General features: G+C 47.8%; 1 protein-coding gene across 6 annotated transcripts in view; it reads left to right on the forward strand.

Annotated features, from left to right (window-relative positions):
- Positions 1 to 18,112, forward strand: part of XNDC1N (XRCC1 N-terminal domain containing 1, N-terminal like) — a 50,941-nt gene that overhangs the window by 8,511 nt on the left and 24,318 nt on the right. For 3 of the 6 annotated variants that reach the window (XM_060176895.1, XM_060176894.1, XM_060176897.1), the window contains exons 5-10: positions 1,097 to 1,275; positions 3,548 to 3,633; positions 4,000 to 4,172; positions 5,052 to 5,124; positions 11,265 to 11,392; positions 12,024 to 13,089. In XM_060176895.1, coding sequence (XP_060032878.1) covers positions 1,097 to 1,275; positions 3,548 to 3,633; positions 4,000 to 4,172; positions 5,052 to 5,124; positions 11,265 to 11,392; positions 12,024 to 12,247 — 863 coding nt within the window. In that variant the 3' untranslated portion in view covers positions 12,248 to 13,089. Of the gene's footprint in view, positions 1 to 1,096; positions 1,276 to 3,547; positions 3,634 to 3,999; positions 4,276 to 5,051; positions 5,125 to 11,264; positions 11,393 to 12,023; positions 13,090 to 13,711; positions 13,757 to 15,981; positions 16,703 to 18,112 lie in introns of those variants that run through there. The other 3 variants (XM_060176899.1, XR_009545641.1, XM_060176898.1) reach the window with 3 other exon arrangements.

Consider the following 18,112-nt stretch of genomic DNA (forward strand, 5'->3'; position numbering starts at 1 on the left):
TCTTTTCTTTCCTCTCCTCAGTGTTGACTTACATATCTTTTCTCCATTCCACTTAATGCTTTCCCTTCCCTGGCCTTGTTCTCTCTCTCTCTTTTTAAAACTTTTAAAAAAATATTTATTTATTCCCTTTTGTTGTCCTTGTTTTATTGTTGTGGTTATTGTTGTTGTTGATGTCGTCATTGTTGGATAGGACAGAGAGAAATGGAGAGAGGAGGGGAAGACAGAGGGGGAGAGAAAGATAGACACCTGCAGACCTGCGTTACCGCCTGTGAAGCAACTCCCCTGCAGGTGGGGAGCCGGGAGGGGGGGGGGGGCTTGAACCAGGATCCTTAAGCCGGTCCTTGCACTTTGTGCCACATGCACTTAACACGTTGTGCTAGTGCCTGACTCCCTGTTCTCTCTTTTTTTCTTGTTTATTTGTTTTTGGTTTTTTTTTCTTATTTTAGTGAGAGAGAGACAGACAGACAGACAGACAGACCTGAGCATTAAGCTAAGCCTTGGATTTTGGAGTCTCGGGATGAAAGTCTGTTTGCATAACCATTATGATATCGCCCTGACCCTGATTTTTGTTTGTTTGTTTTAGATAGAGAGAGGAAGTGTAAGAGAGACTATAGCACTGAAGCTTTAATGTAGTGGGAGCCAGGTTCAAATCTGAATCACACAAATGACAAAGCGGCACATTCTCCAAGTTAATTATTCCTGCAGGCCTCTTTCTCTCTCTTTCTCTTTCTCTCATTTTGTTTGTTTGTTTGCCTCCAGGATTATTGCTGGGGTTCGGTGCCTACACTACAGATCCACTTCTCCTAGAGGGCATTTTTCCCTTTTTTTTTTTTTTGTTACTCTTGTTGTTGTTTATCGTTGTCGTTATTATTGCTATTGTTGTTGGATAGGACAGAGAGAAATCGAGAGAGGAGGGGAAGATAGAGGGGGAGAGAAAGACACCTGCAGATCTGCTTCACCGCTTGTGAAGCTACCCCCCTGCAGGTAGGGAGCTGGGGGCTGGAATCGGGATCCTTATGCCGGTCTCTGCGCTTTCTGCCACGCACGCTTAACCTGCTGTACTCCCGCCCCCTGCCTCTCTCTTTTTTTCTTCAAGATGACTTCCTGGCTCCTGCCTCAGGTGACTCATGGGACAGACTTCGCCTGACCTGCTCCCAGCCCTTCTCACGTCAGCAGTCATTTGGCCTGGCCTTCCTGCGGGTGTGTTCCTCTCTGGACCTCTCAGATGATCCGGTGGTGTGTCCCTCAGCCCCTGTGAACACTGCACAGACCCAGGTGTGTATGACAGTGAGGCAGAGCTCATGTTTTCCCAGCCCTTATCAGTCACACAATTCAAATACAAGTACAAATGTAAACGACATGCTGCCAAGTGTGTACACATAGCTGTTGAGCTGTTTGCTTTTCAGCCACAAAGAAATACTTCTTGGATTTAAATTTACTGTCATGCTTTATTTTTTTTCTTTATCTTTTTTTATTAATATTTTATAGACACAGCCAGAAATCTAGAGGAAAGGGGGAGAAGATAGAGGAGAGAGCCAGGACATACCTGCAGCACTGCTTCACCACTTCTGAAGCTTCCTCCCTGCAGGTGGGGCTCTGGGGCCTGGACCCAGGTCCCTGAGCATTGTAACATATGTGCTCAACCAGGTGCACCACCACTCGGCCCCTCATGCTTCATTTCTAAGTTCTTATGGACTATAGCTTTCATCAGACTTTTGCTCTCAGCATCACAAAGTCCCAGATCACTGACAGGTCCTCTGCCATCATTCCCTGACCAGCCACGCAGGAAAGCTAGTTATATTCTTACTGTGTGCTCTGCAGGTTCAACTAGTCCCAGCTTTCTCACCCTATACAACACACATATACTCCTAATTGATGAAATGTTAGTTTCTGGCAACACAGAAGGACAGATACATATGCATTCAGTCAACTTACCTCATCTTTTCTCACCCAGTTTTCTAGTAATTTTTGCTCCCTAATCCTATGCTTATTCCTCCTGCTTCCCCATAACTGGCATCCCCATGCTTCCATGCCAGTTCCACTGATATAGCTCACTCATAAACAAATAAGAAGCTACAACCACAGAAAAGTAGAATCCTAAGAAATTTAGAGATAAGGGTCAGGGGCATAGCGTAGTGGTTATGCAGGAAGACTCTCATGCCTGAGGCTCTGTGGTTCCAGGTTCAATCCCCAGCACCACCACAAGCCAGAGCTGAGCAGTGCTATAAGCAAATAGTGTTTGGGAGTCGGGCGGTAACACACACATGGGTTAAGCGCACATGGCGCAAAGTGCAAGGACCAGTGTAAGGATCCCAGTTCGAGCCCCCAGCTCCCCACCTGCAGGGGAGTCACTTCATAGGTAGTAAAGCAAGTCTACGGGTGTCTGTCTTTCTCTCCCCTCTCTGTCTTCCCCTCCTCTCTCCATTTCTCTCCATCCTATCCAACAACGACGACAACAAAAATCACTACAACAATAAAACAGGAAGGGCAACAAAAAGGAATAGATAAATGAATATTTTTAAAAAGAGAAAGAAAAAAAAATTTAGAGATAAAATTTAGAGATCACCTGGAGGTGATTTAGCCCTGACCTCCTTGTTTTCTAATCTCAGACTGAGACGTGTACATATTCTGAGTCAGCAAGTCCCCCCGTCATTGTGCCACGCTTCTCCCTATGCACACAGCCCCCTCCTAGAGTTGGCAGGCATCTGATACAACCACAAGAATTTCAGCTGCCAAGAGCAGTCCTCAAAGCTGTCACTCTTGTTGCGATTACCAAGAAAAAGAGAGACTGGACCTCGGGTAGAGTAAGAGAGCCCAGAGAGCAGGAGCAGTTGGTTTTTCAGTCCAGTCTTGGGAAAGACTCAGATAACTGAGACCAAGTAAAGCTTAGCCTGAAACCTACTCTTCTGGTGTGGAAGAGCTCAACATTGCCAGAGGAACCATGGAGCAGCTCAGGGTGCTCTGTCAGCCTCCGAGACAGAGGTGCTCTGAGCGAGCTCTTTGATCCTGGCTGGCCAGGTCATGCCGTGAGATTACACAGAGAGTTTTGTTCTGTTGTAATTTGCACTTATCAGTCTTATAGCCTTGTTTTGCTTTGTGTTTTCCTAGCTACATGTTTTCTTGTTTAGTTGTTTTGTTTTTGTTCTGGAGACTTATAGGATCATGACCAAACCCTTAGCATTGTGGAACTAAATTACAGATTCTCCCAACTTAGTCTGGAGGGTGGTTTTTTTGTTTTGTTTTTTTTTGCCTCCAGGGTTATCACTGGAGCTCAGTGCCTACACTACAAATCCAAATCCACTGCTCCTGGAGGCTGTTTTCTCCCCTTTGTTGTCCTTGTTGTTTATCGTTGTTATTATTATTGTTGTGATTGCTGTTGGCACCGCCATGTGCACTCAACCCGCTGTGCTACCAACCAGACCCCTAATCTGGAGTCTTTAACAAAAGCCAAAGTACTCAAGTTTGGCATATACCTGACACTAGATGGCAGTGTTCCCTGGCAGTGGATGTCTATAATTCTTAAATCTCCCCATTTTCTTTTCCTTAGGGCTCTTCTGATGCTCAGGAGCCTGGCTCAAGCCCTTGGATGGCTAATCCCTCCATCCGCAGGACATTCTTCCCGGACCCCCAAAAGTATGTAACTGCTTGAGCAGAGGCTTCTTAGCTAATCCTCAACTAGTTCTCCTACAACAGGAAGACTACCTGGCCTTCCACAGGCACACAAAACCTACCTGGGCAGACCTAGCTCTCTCTCTCTCTCTCTTTTTATCAGAATGCTCACTGATCAGCTCTGGCTTTTGGTGGTATGGGAGACTGAACCTGGGACTTCAGAATCTCACACATGAGAGTCTCTTTGCATAACTATTATGCTATCTACCCCCACCCCAGACCTAGCCCTGTCTAGACATCAAACTGGTTTTCTTGGTTGGCTGCTGTCAGTTTGAATGAGTGCTCGGAGTCTCTATTCTGAGTGTAACAACAGACACTGTGTCCTTGCAGGAGCACTAAGGAGACCTCAGAGCTTAGGAATATCCTAAAACAGCTGCAGCCAGGTGCTCTGGGACGTTCAGCCCACATGGTGCTCACAGCTGCCCGCAGGAACGCTCCAGCCAATATGGCAAACCCAAAAGGCAGCGCTGGAGAACCCAGCCCCAGCCATCCAGACAGCTCAGGTGAGGACCTGGGACCTACCTTTGGTTCTTCACCTGCCAGCCCCAGATTTCCTTCCTGAATGCTCCACAGCTTCACAAGAAGAACTCACCAGTAGGACTCTGCGTGAGAGTCTTGCTATCAGAGGAGAAATCAAGTGTGTAGTCATGGAAAGAGAGGAGTCAGGGCTGGGCAGTGGTGCCTGGTTAAGCGCATGCATTGCCATGAACAAGGACCTGTGTTCAAGCCCCTGCTCCCCACCTGCAGCGAAGCAAGTACTGCAGCTGTCTCTCCCTCTCTAGCTCCCCTAACCCTCTCAATTTCTCCCTGTCCTATTAAAAAAAAAGGACTTCTTAAAATTTTTAATATTTATTTATTCCCTTTTGTTGCCCTTTTTTTTGTTGTTGTTTTAGTTATTGTTGTTCTTCATGTTGTCATTGTTGGTTAGGACAGAGAGAAATGGAAAGAGGAGGGGAATCAGAGGTGGGGAGAGAAAGATAGACACCTGCAGACCTGCTTCACTACTTGTGAAGCGACTCCCCTGCAGGTGGGGAGCCAGGAGCTCAAACCGGGATCCTTATGCCGGTCCTGGCACTTTGCACCACCTGCGTTTAACCCACTGCGCTACCGCCCAACTCCCCCCCAAAAAAAATTTTTAAAGTCTACCAGGAATGGTAGACTCATTATGCCCAAGCAGTAACCCTGGTGGCAGCTGAACGAACAAGCAAGTGAAGGAATTAAACCAAATCGTACTGGGGCCAGGTAGCCGCTCACCTATTAGAGCGCACACGTCACCATGCACAAGGCTCCCATGTGTTGGCCAGGGATGGAATCCAGGGCCTCATATATGGTAATGCATGTGCTGTACCTGCTGAGCTCAGTTTAGTGACTTCCTGCTACAGAGCCCAGACCAGATGCGCCAACCACAAGGAGGGACTTGAGCAGGACAAAGAGGCGCAGAGTGCAGGCCTGCAGGTAAGTAAGTCTGCTTGGAAGACTTCCTCCCATCCCCATCCTCGCCAGAGCTCCTCCAAACCCCACTGTCCTTCTGAAACTGCCCTCCTTCCATACTTGGCTCAGGTCAGGGCACCCCAGGTCTGGGTGAGACAAGGTGTATTTCTCCGCATGTTGTCATGCTTACAACAGGCAAAGATGGGGCCCACAGTGAACAAGAATCTGCAGTGGGTTAGCCTGTACCTCATGGAATCATTACAGGCTCAGTCTTGCAAGGACTCGGGATCAAACTCCAATCTCCACTTGTAGGAGGGAAGCTTCATGAGTGGTAAAGCAGTGCTGCAGGTATCTCACCTTTCTCTCTCTCTCTCTCTTGATTTCTCTGTCACTGTCCAATAAATATTTAAATATATATATTTATTTTATTTTATTCCCTTTTGTTGCCCTTGTTTTATTATTGTTGTCGTTGTTGTTGGATAGGATAGAGAGAAATGGAGAGAGGAGGGGAAGACAGAGGGGGAGAAAAAGATAGACACCTGCAGACCTGCTTCACCGCTTGTGAAGTGACTCCCTTGCAGGTGGGGAGCCAGGGCTCGAACCAGAATCCTTCCACCGGTCCTTGTGCTTTGCACCGCCTGCACAACTCCCCTTAAATATATATTTTTAAAAATCTCAGTCTCGGGAGTCGGGTTGTAGCTCAACCCGTTAAGCGCAGGTGGGGCAAAGCGCAAGGACCTGCTTAAGGATCCCCACCTGCAGGGGAGTCACTACACAGGCGGTGAAGCAGGTCTGCAGGTGTCTGTCTTTCTCTCCTCCTCTCTGTCTTCCCCTCCTCTCTCCATTTCTCTCTGTCCTATCCAACAACGACAACAACAATAATAACTACAACAATAAAACAACAAGGGCAACAAAAGGGAATAAATAAATAAAATACATATTTTTTTAAAAATCTCAGTCTCAGCGCCCCGGGGCGCTCTGTCCCGGACGCACCGACCCGGCATCCGGATCGCGTTCCCCTGTCACCACCGGCGCGTCTACACCACGTGTCCACACTCCGGGCCGGGCCTTGGCGGTAAACACCGCCCGGAGCGAGACCGGTTCCTCCTCACTGCGGGCCCCGCACCTGCCCGCGCTGCGCTGGGCGCTTCCTCCCGCGGCCGCAGCTGAGCTCCGCTCTGCCATCGCTCCCGCTGCCCCCGCCACCAGTCCCCTCAGGCCGCCGCTGGCAGTCCCCTCAGCCACCCCCCCCCCCCCCCCGTCCCCTCAACTCCCGGCTCCATCCCAAATAAAAAAAATAAAAATAAAATAAAAAAAGGGAGTCGGGCTGTAGCGCAGCGGGTTAAGCGCAGGTGGCGCAAAGCACAAGGACCGGCATAAGGATCCCGGTTCGAACCCCGGCTCCCCACCTGCAGGGGAGTCGCTTCACAGGCGGTGAAGCAGGTCTGCAGGTGTCTTTCTCTCCCCTTCTCTGTCTTCCCCTTCTCTCTCCATTTCTCTCTGTCCTATCCAACAACGAACAGCATCAACAATGGCAATAATAATAACCACAACGAGGCTACAACAACAAGGGCAACAAAAGGGGGGGAAAATGGCCTCCAGGAGCGGTGGATTCATGGTGCAGGCACAGAGCCCTGCAATAACCCGGGAGGAAAAAAAAAAAGTTTAAAAAAAAAAAAATCTCAGTCTCACTTGCTTCAAAGAACACTCAAGGGAATCGGGCCATAGCACAGTGGGTTATGCGTACCTGGCGCAAAGCACAGGAACCGGCCTAAGGATCCCGGTTCGAGCCCCCGGCTCCCCACCTTCAGGGGAGTCGCTTCACAGGCGGTGAAGCAGGTCTGCAGGTGTCTTTCTCTCCCCCTCTCTGTCTTCCCCTCCTCTCTCCATTTCTCTCTGTCCTATCCAACAACGACATCAATAACAGTAACAACAATAACTACAACAGTAAAACAAGGGCAACAAAAGGGAATAAGTAATTATTAAAAAAAAAAAAAAAGAACATTCCAAAAAAAAAAAACTACTTGAAAAAATAGAGCAAGATCACCTGAGCACATTCAGCACATGCAAAGGATACTCAAGAAAAATAAAGGGGCCCAGAGGTGGCACACCTGGTAGAGTGCACACATTACCATGTGCAAGCACCCAGCCCCCACACATACAGGAGAAACTTGAGTGGTGAAGCAGTGCTGCAGGCATCTCTCTCTCTCTTTCTCTCTGACTGTCTCTATTTAATCCTTTCTTTTTTTTAATTTTTTTTTTTTTAGAATTTATTTATTAATGAGAAAGATAGGAGGAGAGAGGAACCAGACATCACTCTGGTACATGTGCTGCCGGGGATTGAACTCGGGACCTCATGCTTGAGAATCCAATGATTTACCACTGTGCCACCTCCCAGACCACTTAACCCTTTCTTTTAAAGAGATGTATTTTATTTCATTTTTTTATTATTATTGAATAGAGACAGAGAAATTGAGAGGGCAGGGGGAAAGATAGAGAGGGAGAGAGACAGACACCTGCTGCTTCACTACTCACGAGCTTTCCCCCTGAAGATGGGTCCTTGAGCGCTGGAATGTATGTGCTTAACCAGATACGCCATTGCCTGGCCCTCGTTTAACCCATTCTTTTCAATTTATCTTTGTCTCTTATCAAAGAGAGAGAAAGAAAGAAAGAAAGAAAGAAGACTATTCAAAGTAGTGGCGTCAGTGTGCAGGCACTGAGTCCTAGTGATAATCCTGATGGAGAAAAAAAAAAAGGTGGGGGGCAGAGAAAAGGCCATTGCATGGAATAGGGGAGAAAATATGGGGGCTGGGCGGGGGCACACCAGGTTAAGTGCACATAGTACGAAGCCCAAGGGTCTGGGTTTAAGACCCTGGCTCCTCACTTTCAGGGAGGTCACTTCACAAGTGATGAAGCACGTCTGCAGGTGTCTGCCTTTCTTTCTCCCTCTTTATCTTCCCCTCCCCTTCAATTTCTCTGTTCTATCCAAAAAAAAAAAAAAAATGGCTACAGGAGCAGAGGATTCATAGTGCAGGCACAGAGCCCCTGAGGCAAAAAACAAAAAATACAACAGAAGATATTGTTTGCATGCCATGTATTTGATAAGGGGCTTGTATCTGGGATATATAAAGAACACTTAACAATTCAACAGTGAAATGACAACCTGGTCTTTTAAATATGCAACAGACTCAAATAGACATTTCTCCAAAGAAGGTATACAGATAACCAATAAGTTCATGAAAAGATGTTCAACAAGTAAAATATCTAGGAGTAAACCTAACCAAAGAAGTGAAAGACTTGTATACTGAAAATTATGAGTCACTACTCAAGGAAATTGAAAAAGACACAAAGAAGTGGAAAGATATTCCATGTTCATGGGTTGGAAGAATTAACATCATCAAAATGAATATATTACTCAGAGCCATCTACAAATTTAATGCTATCCCCATCAAGATCCCAAGCACATATTTTAGAAGAATAGAAAAAATGCTACAAATGTTTATCTGGAACCAGAAAAGACCTAGAATTGCCAAAACAATCTTGAGAAAAAAGAACAGAACCAGAGGCATCACACTCCCAGATCTCAAACTGTATTATAGGGCCATTGTCATCAAAACTGCTTGGTACTGGAACATGAACAGACACACTGACCAGTGGAATAGAATTGAGAGCCCAGAAGTGAGCACCCACACCTATGGACATCTAATCTTTGACAAAGGGGCCCAGACTATTACATGGGAAAAGCAGAGTCTCTTCAACAAATGGTGTTGGAAACAATGGGTTGAAACATGCAGAAGAATGAAACTGAATCACTCTACTTCACCAAATACAAAAGTAAATTCCAAGCGGATCAAGGACTTGGATGTTAGACCAGAAACTATCAAATACTTAGAGGAAAATATTGGCAGAAATCTTTTCCACATAAATTTTAAAGACATTTTCAATGAAACGAACCCAATTACAAGGAAGACAAAGGCCAGTGTAAACCTATGGGACTACATCAAATTAAAAAGCTTCTTCACAGCAAAAGAAACCACTACCCAAACCAAGAGATCCCTCACAGAATAGGAGATCTTTACATGCCATACATCAGACAAGAGTTTAATAACCAACATATATAAAGAGCTTGCCAGACTCAACAACAAGACAACAAATAACCCCATCCAAAAATGGGGGGAGGACTTGGACAGAATATTCACCACAGAAGAGATCCAAAAGGCCGAGAAACACATGAAAACATACTCCAAGTCTCTGATTGTCAGAGAAATGCAAATAAAGACAACAATGAGATATCACTTCACTCCTGTGAGAATGTCATACATCAGAAAAGGTAACAGCAGCAAATGCTGGAGAGGGTGTGAGGTCAAAGGAACCCTCCTGCACTGCTGGTGGGAATGCAAATTGGTCCAACCTCTGTGGAGAACAGTCTGGAGAACTCTCAGAAGGCTAGAAATGGACCTACCCTATGACCCTGCAATTCCTCTCCTGGGGATATATCCTAAGGAACCCAACACATCCATCCAAAAAGATCTGTGTACACATATGTTCTTGGCAGCACAATTTGTAATAGCCAAAACCTGGAAGCAACCCAGGTGTCCAACGACAGATGAGTGGCTGAGCAAGTTGTGGTATATATACACAATGGAATAGTACTCAGCTGTAAAAAATGGTGACTTCACCGTTTTCGGCCGATCTTGGATGGATCTTGAAAAAATCATGTTGAGTGAAATAAGTCAAAAGCAGAAGGATGGGGAGTCGGGCTGTAGCGCAGCGGGTTAAGCGCAGGTGGCGCAAAGCACAAGGACCGGCATAAGGATCCCGGTTCGAACCCCGGCTCCCCACCTGCAGGGGAGTCGCTTCATAGGCGGTGAAGCAGGTCTGCAGGTGTCTTTCTCTCCTCCTCTCTGTCTTCCCCTCCTCTCTCCGTTTCTCTCTGTCCTATCCAACAATGACGACAACAACAATAATAACTACAACAATAAAACAACAAGGGCAACAAAAGGGAATAAATAAATAAAATAAAATATTAAAAAAAAAAGAAAATTAAAAAAAAATTATTTAAAAAATTATTTAAAAAAAAAAAAAGCAGAAGGATGAATATGGGATGATCTCACTCTCAGGCAGAAGTTGAAAACCAAGATCAGAAAAGAAAACACAAGTAGAACCTGAAATGGAATTGGCATATCGCACCTAAGTAAAAGACTCTGAGGTAGGTGGGTGGGGAGAATACAGGTCCATGAAGGATGATAAATGACATAGTGGGGGTTGTATTGTTAAATGGGAAACTGGGGAATGTTATGCATGAACAAACTATTGTATTTACTGTTGAATGTAAAACATTAATTCCCCAATAAAGAAATTAAAAAGAAAAAGAAAAGATGTTCAACATCATTAGCCATCAGAGAAATGCAAATCAAGGGGGCGGACAGTGACCTCCCTGGTTAAGTGCACATATTACTAAGCACAAGGACCCGTGCAAAGACCTGGGTTTGAGCCCTCACTCTCCACCTGCAGAGTCTGCTTCACAAGCGGTGAAGCAGGCCTGCAGGTGGCTGTCTTTCTCTCCCTCTCTCTATCTCCCATCCTCTCTCAATTTCTGTCCTACCTAATAATAATATAAAAGTAATAAGTGTTGACAAAGATGATGTAGAATAATTATAATTCTCACACGGTGGTGAGAATGCGGCCACCTTAGTAAATAGCCTATGAGTTCCTCAGAAAGCTAACCATATGTACCAGAAAAGAGTTCTCTTAGCAGGGCACATGTTTAGCCCTGGCACCATACGGAAATGCCACCTCACCAGAGGAAGTTCTGGTGGAAGTCCAGTGTCTCCCTCTTTGAAATAAGAAGACTAAGTTGGCCCAGGAGTAGTGAAATTGTTGATCTGTGAGATTCTGATACCACAAAATATTTGAAAAGAGAAAAGAAGGGAGGGAGAAAGGAAGAAGGGAGGGGAAGAAAAAAGAGAAGTTGAAGAAAAAGAAAAAAAAAAATTAAAAAAAAAAAAAAAGAGAAGTTCTGGTATATCAGCTGGGAAAACCAGGGCTCCCGTCCAGGACTTTTAGCTCCACATCAATAGGTCCACATTCCTCCCACCCTAATTTGAAGCTCCATCAACCCTCATGGCCTCTTGCTATTAACTAGTCTCTATGTTTTCTGATAGGCTGTTCGCTAGTTCAAACGCTCAGCCAAGCAGGAAGGGAATGACAAAGGCAGGGCAAAGGAAACAGCACCGACCCCAGCCCCAGAGGTGTGGTGTCCAGGACCGTGGGCAGTGCCCCGTTTGTGCAGGTAAGCTGACTGGGCCTGGGTGCTTGTGTGAATACGGTCATTCCCCAGACATCAGAGCTAGAGATACTGGCTGGAGACACTGACGTGCAGACTCTGAGCCTCTTGTCCTGCCTGCAGCACCGGAGTGTGGTGCTGTGCCATCACCTGAAATCAGCCAGTTTAGATAAAGCACCTGCTCCCACAGAGTTGCCAAACCCGGAGAGCCACGTCCCAACCGTCCGGAGAATCAAGTCCTGAAACAATATCCATCTAAAACAGTGTCCGGCTAGAATTCTCCTCATAACTCTGTCTTCCTGTGTGAGTTTGACTTGCTCTCTCAGCCTCCGTGGTACTTAAATACCAAGTCTTTGACACTCTCAGAGAAGCCCTACCAGCCCAGCTCCTGCAGCTTTTGGACTCTCAGCCTTTGGTGGTGCCCTAGTTGTGTGTGGTTATCACACACAACTAGTTGTGTGTATTTTCAGTGAACACTTGACATAGATTTGGTGGGTTTGTGACTGAACTGTCTCTCAGGGCTCAAAGTTGCGAACTCCCTGCCCTGACAGCTGCACCCTGACTGCGGGTGTTTCCTGGCCCAGGATGCTGTCCTGAGAAAAGGCCCCCATCCCACTCACCTCCTTTTCTCCCCCAGGCTCCTTCAGCCTTGAGATTCTTCCCCAGCATGCAGCCACCTGTGGAGAGCCCTTCCCACCGCATCCGGCCTGCCCTTCATCCCCTCCATCCTCTCCACAATCGGTGTTATGGGTGTCATCCCCCGAGAGCTCGCCCCAGCGCTGGGTGCAGTGCCCTATCTGCCAGCTGCACTTCTCAGCAGGAGAAGTTGAAGAACACGCCGGGACCTGTGGGGAGGTGTAACCACCAAGTCTTGTGCTTTGGGAGCTGGGGCCTCTGGGACAGAAAAATAAAGGGAGTGGGTCTCTGGGCTCTGAGAAAGTCAGGCTGACCTTTCTCCTTCCCTCAGCTCATTTCCTCAGGGCTCTGCTCAAGGGCACCTCTGGACCCAGCCTGCTCCCCGCTCTCAGTCGTCAAGGCTTCTGTCACCATGGTACCTTCTCCCAAGTACAGCACCACCTCCCCATTGGGACCTCCAGGGTAAAATGGGTGAGGTCTCTCTCAGGCTTTGGGACACAGTCCAGAATGTCTTTGCTTCAGAGAGCGTATACAGCCAGTGCCCATTTTCCTGAGATGGGAAACTGAGGCTCAGTGAGAAGAAAAGCACTACCTAGCAGATAAACCCTGGCATGTGGAGCTGGAGAGGTAGTTCAGTGTTCAAGCACACACCTTCCATGTGTGAGGCCCTGGGTTCGATTCCTGGCACAGGAAGGCACCAAAAACAAAAAGGAGTAGAATTCTGTGGGTGGTGGGGCAGTGCTTTGCTGTGTCTGTCTTCTGTCCCACTCTCATGAAAATATTAAGTGGCTGGGGGAGTGGTGTAGTCATAGAATACAGGATGAGTTATCACTCGTCTAGTTTTCACCATCGTCTAGTTTTTTTCTCTCAAATCTTTTTTCTAAAAATAAATTTTTAAAAAAACTGAAAAATTGAACATGGAAGTGGCTTGGTGGTAGAGCACATGTGTAAGATAACCTAAGTTCCTTCTCTAGCACTGTGTCCAAAATAGATTTTCTCTGTCAGCAACTGTACTTTAAACCATTAACCTCCCAATAAAGGGGAATAAAATAAAATTTAAAAATAAAGATTTTTAGTTGTTTGCGCCTCCAGGGTTATCACGAGGGCTCAGTGCCTGCACTACGTATCTACTGCTCCTGGCAGCCATTAGTTTTCCATTTTATTGGCTAGGACAGAGAGAGGCTGAGAGAGGAGAGGAGACCAAGAGGGAGAGAAAGATAGACACCTGCAGACCTGCTTCACCACTTGTGAAGCGACTCCCCCTGCAGGTGAGGAGCCAGGATCTTGAACTTCCTCCTATGTGTGTTTAACCCAGTGTGCCACCGCTTGACCCCCCAAAATAAAGATTTTATGGTGAGCTGGGAGAAGTGCACAAGACTGGCCTCCAACATCCCTTGAACTTAATTTTCAGTAGGCGTGTGGGCTCCCCCCCAGGCATGATCAGGTAACAATTGTGCTCTGTGACTTGATGCACAATAGTTTCACTTGCACCCAGAAGTAAGTAACAAAGTCCCACTCTCCTGCCCACGGAGTTGGGAAAGGACCAGAGGGATTCGTGAGAAGTGTTAGAGTTGGCTGATGCCACCCCATCTACACCCGAGCATCCCCTTAGGACAGCACCCAGCTGTGGCATTCTACATTCCAGCCCCACCCTCTTGGAGCAGCTATGTCCTCGTTCCCTTTTCCCAGAAGCTTTCCTCCTGTGGCACTAACACCACTTCCCCAGGTCTCCAGGGAACTGGGCAGAGGGGAAGCAGCTGGTCCTGACAGAGGGAGGACGCAGGGCGGGGTATGGGTGGGTAGATAACGGACGGTGAGTCTGAGGCACAGTCGGGAGCAGCGAGAGCAGGAGTCCTGCCCTCAGGCCCACCAGCACCATGGACCCCCTTGCGGTAAGAGACCTTCTGCTCCACTGTGCCCCACTCTGCTCCCATTTCTGCCTGTGATTAAGACAAGACTGACTCAGGAGCCACAGGGGTGGCTGGGCTGCCCTGCCCATGAGGGACATTAGCATGGGTGGGGAACTAGTCTTCAGAGTCCAAAAACTGGGATCCAGAGAAGAAGAACCATGAGAGTAAAGCTGGGCCTGATAGAAGAGAAGACAAGAGGCTCTGTGAGGAAGGGAAACACCACCCCAAAACAGGTACAAGCAGCATGGGGCAGGGTGGACTAGCTGGAGGAGGAACTTGTTGGGGTCCTACTGAGAGGCCTGATCAGAGGGGAGATGCTCGGGCAAGACCCTGCGCAGAGACAGCCCCTCCTGTGCCAGCATGTCTGGTCCTGTCCCTGAGCCACTGGGGGAGGAAATCAACAAGATGGGCACGGGGGCCAGGTGAGTCTCCAAGTCTGTGTGGGGTTAGCTCCCGCTGAGGCCCCATCCATCCATCTCAGCCACTCCACCCTCCAGATGCCCACATGTGTCCGTCCCCACTGCGCGTGTGGATGTGGTCGTCAGCTGTGAGAATAGAAGCTGCACTGCGGAAGGGGTCCTCCAGTAAGACCCAATCGTGGAACATTCCTCCCCTAAGAATGCACGATAAAATGGTGACTTAGGATGCGTTTTCTGGTGGACTGGGGAACTGGCATAGTTGTTATGCAAAAGACTTTAATTTTTTTTTTAAGTTTTTATTATCTTTATCTATTTATTAGATAGAGACAACCAGAAATCAAGAGGGAAGGAGCTGGTAGCGAGGGAAAGAGTCAGAGAGTCACTTGCAACACTGCTTCACTACTCACATTGTTGCAGGTGGGGACCAGGGGCTTGGACCTGGGTTCTTGTGCATTGTAATGTGTACTCAACAGGCGCACCACCACCTGCTCTCTCAATTTATTTTTACATTTTGTTTAATAAGAGAGAACAAGAACCAGACAACACTCTGGTACATGCACTACCAGAGATCAAATGCAGGACCTCATGCTTAAGAATGCGACAGTTGGGGCCAGGCAGTGGCACACCTGCATAAGCACACACATTACAGTGCACAAGGACCCAGACGGTCCCCACCTCAGGGGGAAGCTTCATGAGTGGTGAAGCAGGGCTGTAGGTGTCTGGTTTTTGTTTTTTTTTCCCATCTCTTCCCACCACTCTCAATTTCTCTGTCTCTATCCAAATATATATATATACATATATATATATATATATATATATATATATATATATATGTGTGTATATATATATATATATATTCCCACACTTTATTTACTGCTCCACTTACTGGACCGCATTTTTCTTATTTTTATTTACTTATTTATTTACTGGGTGGATAAAGAGATAAACTAATAGGAATGGGAGATAGAAAGGGAGAAAGGGAATTGGGCAGTGGCACAGCGGGGTAAGCACACATGACGCAAAGAGCAAGGATGGGCCTAAAGTTCTGGGTTCGAGCCCCCGGCTCCCTACCTGCAGGGGAGTCGCTTCACAGATGGTGAAGCAGGTCTGCAGGTGTCTCTTTCTCTCCCCCTCTCTGTCTTCCTTACTCTCTCCATTTCTCTCTGTCCTATACGACAACAACATCAATAATACCAACAATAATAACTACAACAACAATGAAAAACAAGGGCAACAAAAGGGAAAATAAATAAATATTAAAAAATTTTTTAAAAAAGGGAGAGAGATGTCTGCAGACCTGCTTCACCCATCCAGAAGTTTTCCTGCTATAAGTGGGGATCAGGGGCTTGAACCAGGGTCCTTGCTCATTGCAACATGCACTCTACCAGGTGTACAACTATCTGGCCTTCAAGAGACTTGTGTGCCTGAGGCTCCCAGGTCCCAGGTTCTATCCCCAGCACAGCACCACCATAAGCCAGAGCTGAGCAGTGCTCTGTATATGTATATGATTTATTTTTTCACATATGTGTTTGAGCCACATACACAGGTAATAATACAGTGATGGCTGGGTAGAGGAGAGGGTTTGTAGAACAGAGGGACTGAGAGTCTGTCCTGCCCTCTCCTTCATCCAACCGCAGCCCAACTGGACAGAGATTGTGAACAAAAAGCTCAAGTTCCCGCCTCAGCTCCTGGGCGCCATCCAGGAGGGGCGGCTGGGCCTGGTGCAGCAGCTGCTGGAGGCGGGCGCCGAGGCCCCGGGCGGCGGGCCGGGCGCGCCCCTGCGCAACGTGGAGGAGGCGGAGGACCGCTCCTGGCGGGAGGCCCTCAACCTGGCCATCCGCCTGGGCCACGAGGCCATCACCGACGTGCTGCTGGCCAACGTCAAGTTTGACTTCCGGCAGATCCACGAGGCCCTGCTGGTGGCCGTGGACACCAACCAGCCGGCCGTGGTGCGCCGCCTGCTGGCCCGGCTGGAGCGTGAGAAGGGCCGCAAGGTGGACACGCGCTCCTTCTCGCTGGCCTTCTTCGACTCGTCCATCGACGGCTCTCGCTTCGCCCCCGGGGTGACCCCGCTGACCCTGGCCTGCCAGAAGGACCTGTACGAGATCGCACAGCTGCTCATGGCGCAGGGCCACGCCATCGCGCGGCCGCACCCCGTGTCCTGCTCCTGCCTCGAGTGCAGCAACGCGCGCCGCTACGACCTGCTCAAGTTCTCGCTGTCCCGCATCAACACCTACCGCGGCATCGCCAGCCGCGCCCACCTCTCCCTGGCCAGCGACGACGCCATGCTCGCCGCCTTCCAGCTCAGCCGCGAGCTGCGGCGCCTGGCCCGCAAGGAGCCCGAGTTCAAGGTGGGTTCCAAGCTCGCTCGCCCGCTGCAGCCCGGATCTGCCCTTGCACCAGAGCTGGGCCTTGGGAGGGGGCTCGGGAAGCGAGAGATGACAGAAAAGAGGCGAGACCCTGTGCTCTAATCAGGAGGCTTCTGTTTAGTTTCTACATTAAAAAAAAAAAATTTTTTTTTTAATTTACCCAGCCAAGGTTAGCACTGGAGACTCACTGTTTGCACGACTCTACCGTTCCCAGTGCCATTCTTTCTTCTCCTCTTTTTAAAAACTATTTTGGGGGGGGCTGGGCGGTAAAGCCGCAGGTTAGGCTCACATGGTGCAAGGTGCAGGGACCGTCTAAGAATCTCAGTTCGAGCCCCGCCCCCACTCCCCACCTGCAAGGGGGGGGGGGTCACTTCACAAGCTGTGAAGCAGATCTGCAGGTGTTTAGCTTTCTGTCTCTGTCTGTCTTCCCCTCCTCTCTCTATTTCTCTCTGTCCTATCCAACAACGACAACAGCAGCAGTGGCAACAAGAACAACAACATGGGCAACAAAATGGGGAAAATGGCCTCCAGGAACAGTGGATTCATAGTGCAGGCACCAAACCCCCTTGGCAATAACCCTGGAGGCAATATAAATATATTATATATATAATATATATATAATTTAATTTTTTTAGGGGCTGGGTGATGGTGCACCTGGTTGGGTGCACATGTTGCAAGAACCCAGATTCGAGCCTCTGGTCCCCACCTGTTTGGGAAAGCTTTCCAAGTGCTAAAGCAGCATGACAGGTGTCTCTCTGTCTCTCTCCCTTCTGTGTCATTCTCAACCTCTGGCTGTCTCTAATAAATAAATTAGGATAATTTTAAAAATTAAAAATTAAAAAAATTATTTATTCATTATCTATTGGGTAGAGACAACAGGAGAGCATTTAATGAGAAGCTAGGCTCCCTCTCTGTCTTCCCCTCCTCTCTCCATTTCTCTCTGTCCTATCCAACAACGGCGACATCAATAACAACAACAATGAAACATCAAGGGCAACAAAAGGAAATAAATAAATAAAATAAATATTAGAAAAACTTTTTTAAAAAGATTGAAAGGACTTGGGGAATTGGGCGGGGTAGCACAGCGGGTTAAGCGCATGTGGCGCAAAGCTCAAGGACCAGCATAAGGATCCCGGTTTGAGCCCCCAGCTCCCCACCTGCAGGGGCGTCACTTCACAGGTGGTGAAGCAGGTCAGCAGGTGTCTGTCTTTCTCTCCCCCTCTCTGTCCTCCCCTCCTCTCTCCATTTCTCTCTGTCCTATCCAACAACGACAATAATAAATACAACAATAAAACAACAAGAGCAACATAAAGGAACAAATAAGTAAATATATAAAAAAAGGGGGGGAGTCGGGCAGTAGCGCATTGGGTTAAGCGTACATGGCACAAAGCA

This window comes from Erinaceus europaeus, chromosome 17, assembly GCF_950295315.1.
Source record: "Erinaceus europaeus chromosome 17, mEriEur2.1, whole genome shotgun sequence".
Lineage (NCBI taxonomy): Eukaryota > Metazoa > Chordata > Mammalia > Eulipotyphla > Erinaceidae > Erinaceus > Erinaceus europaeus.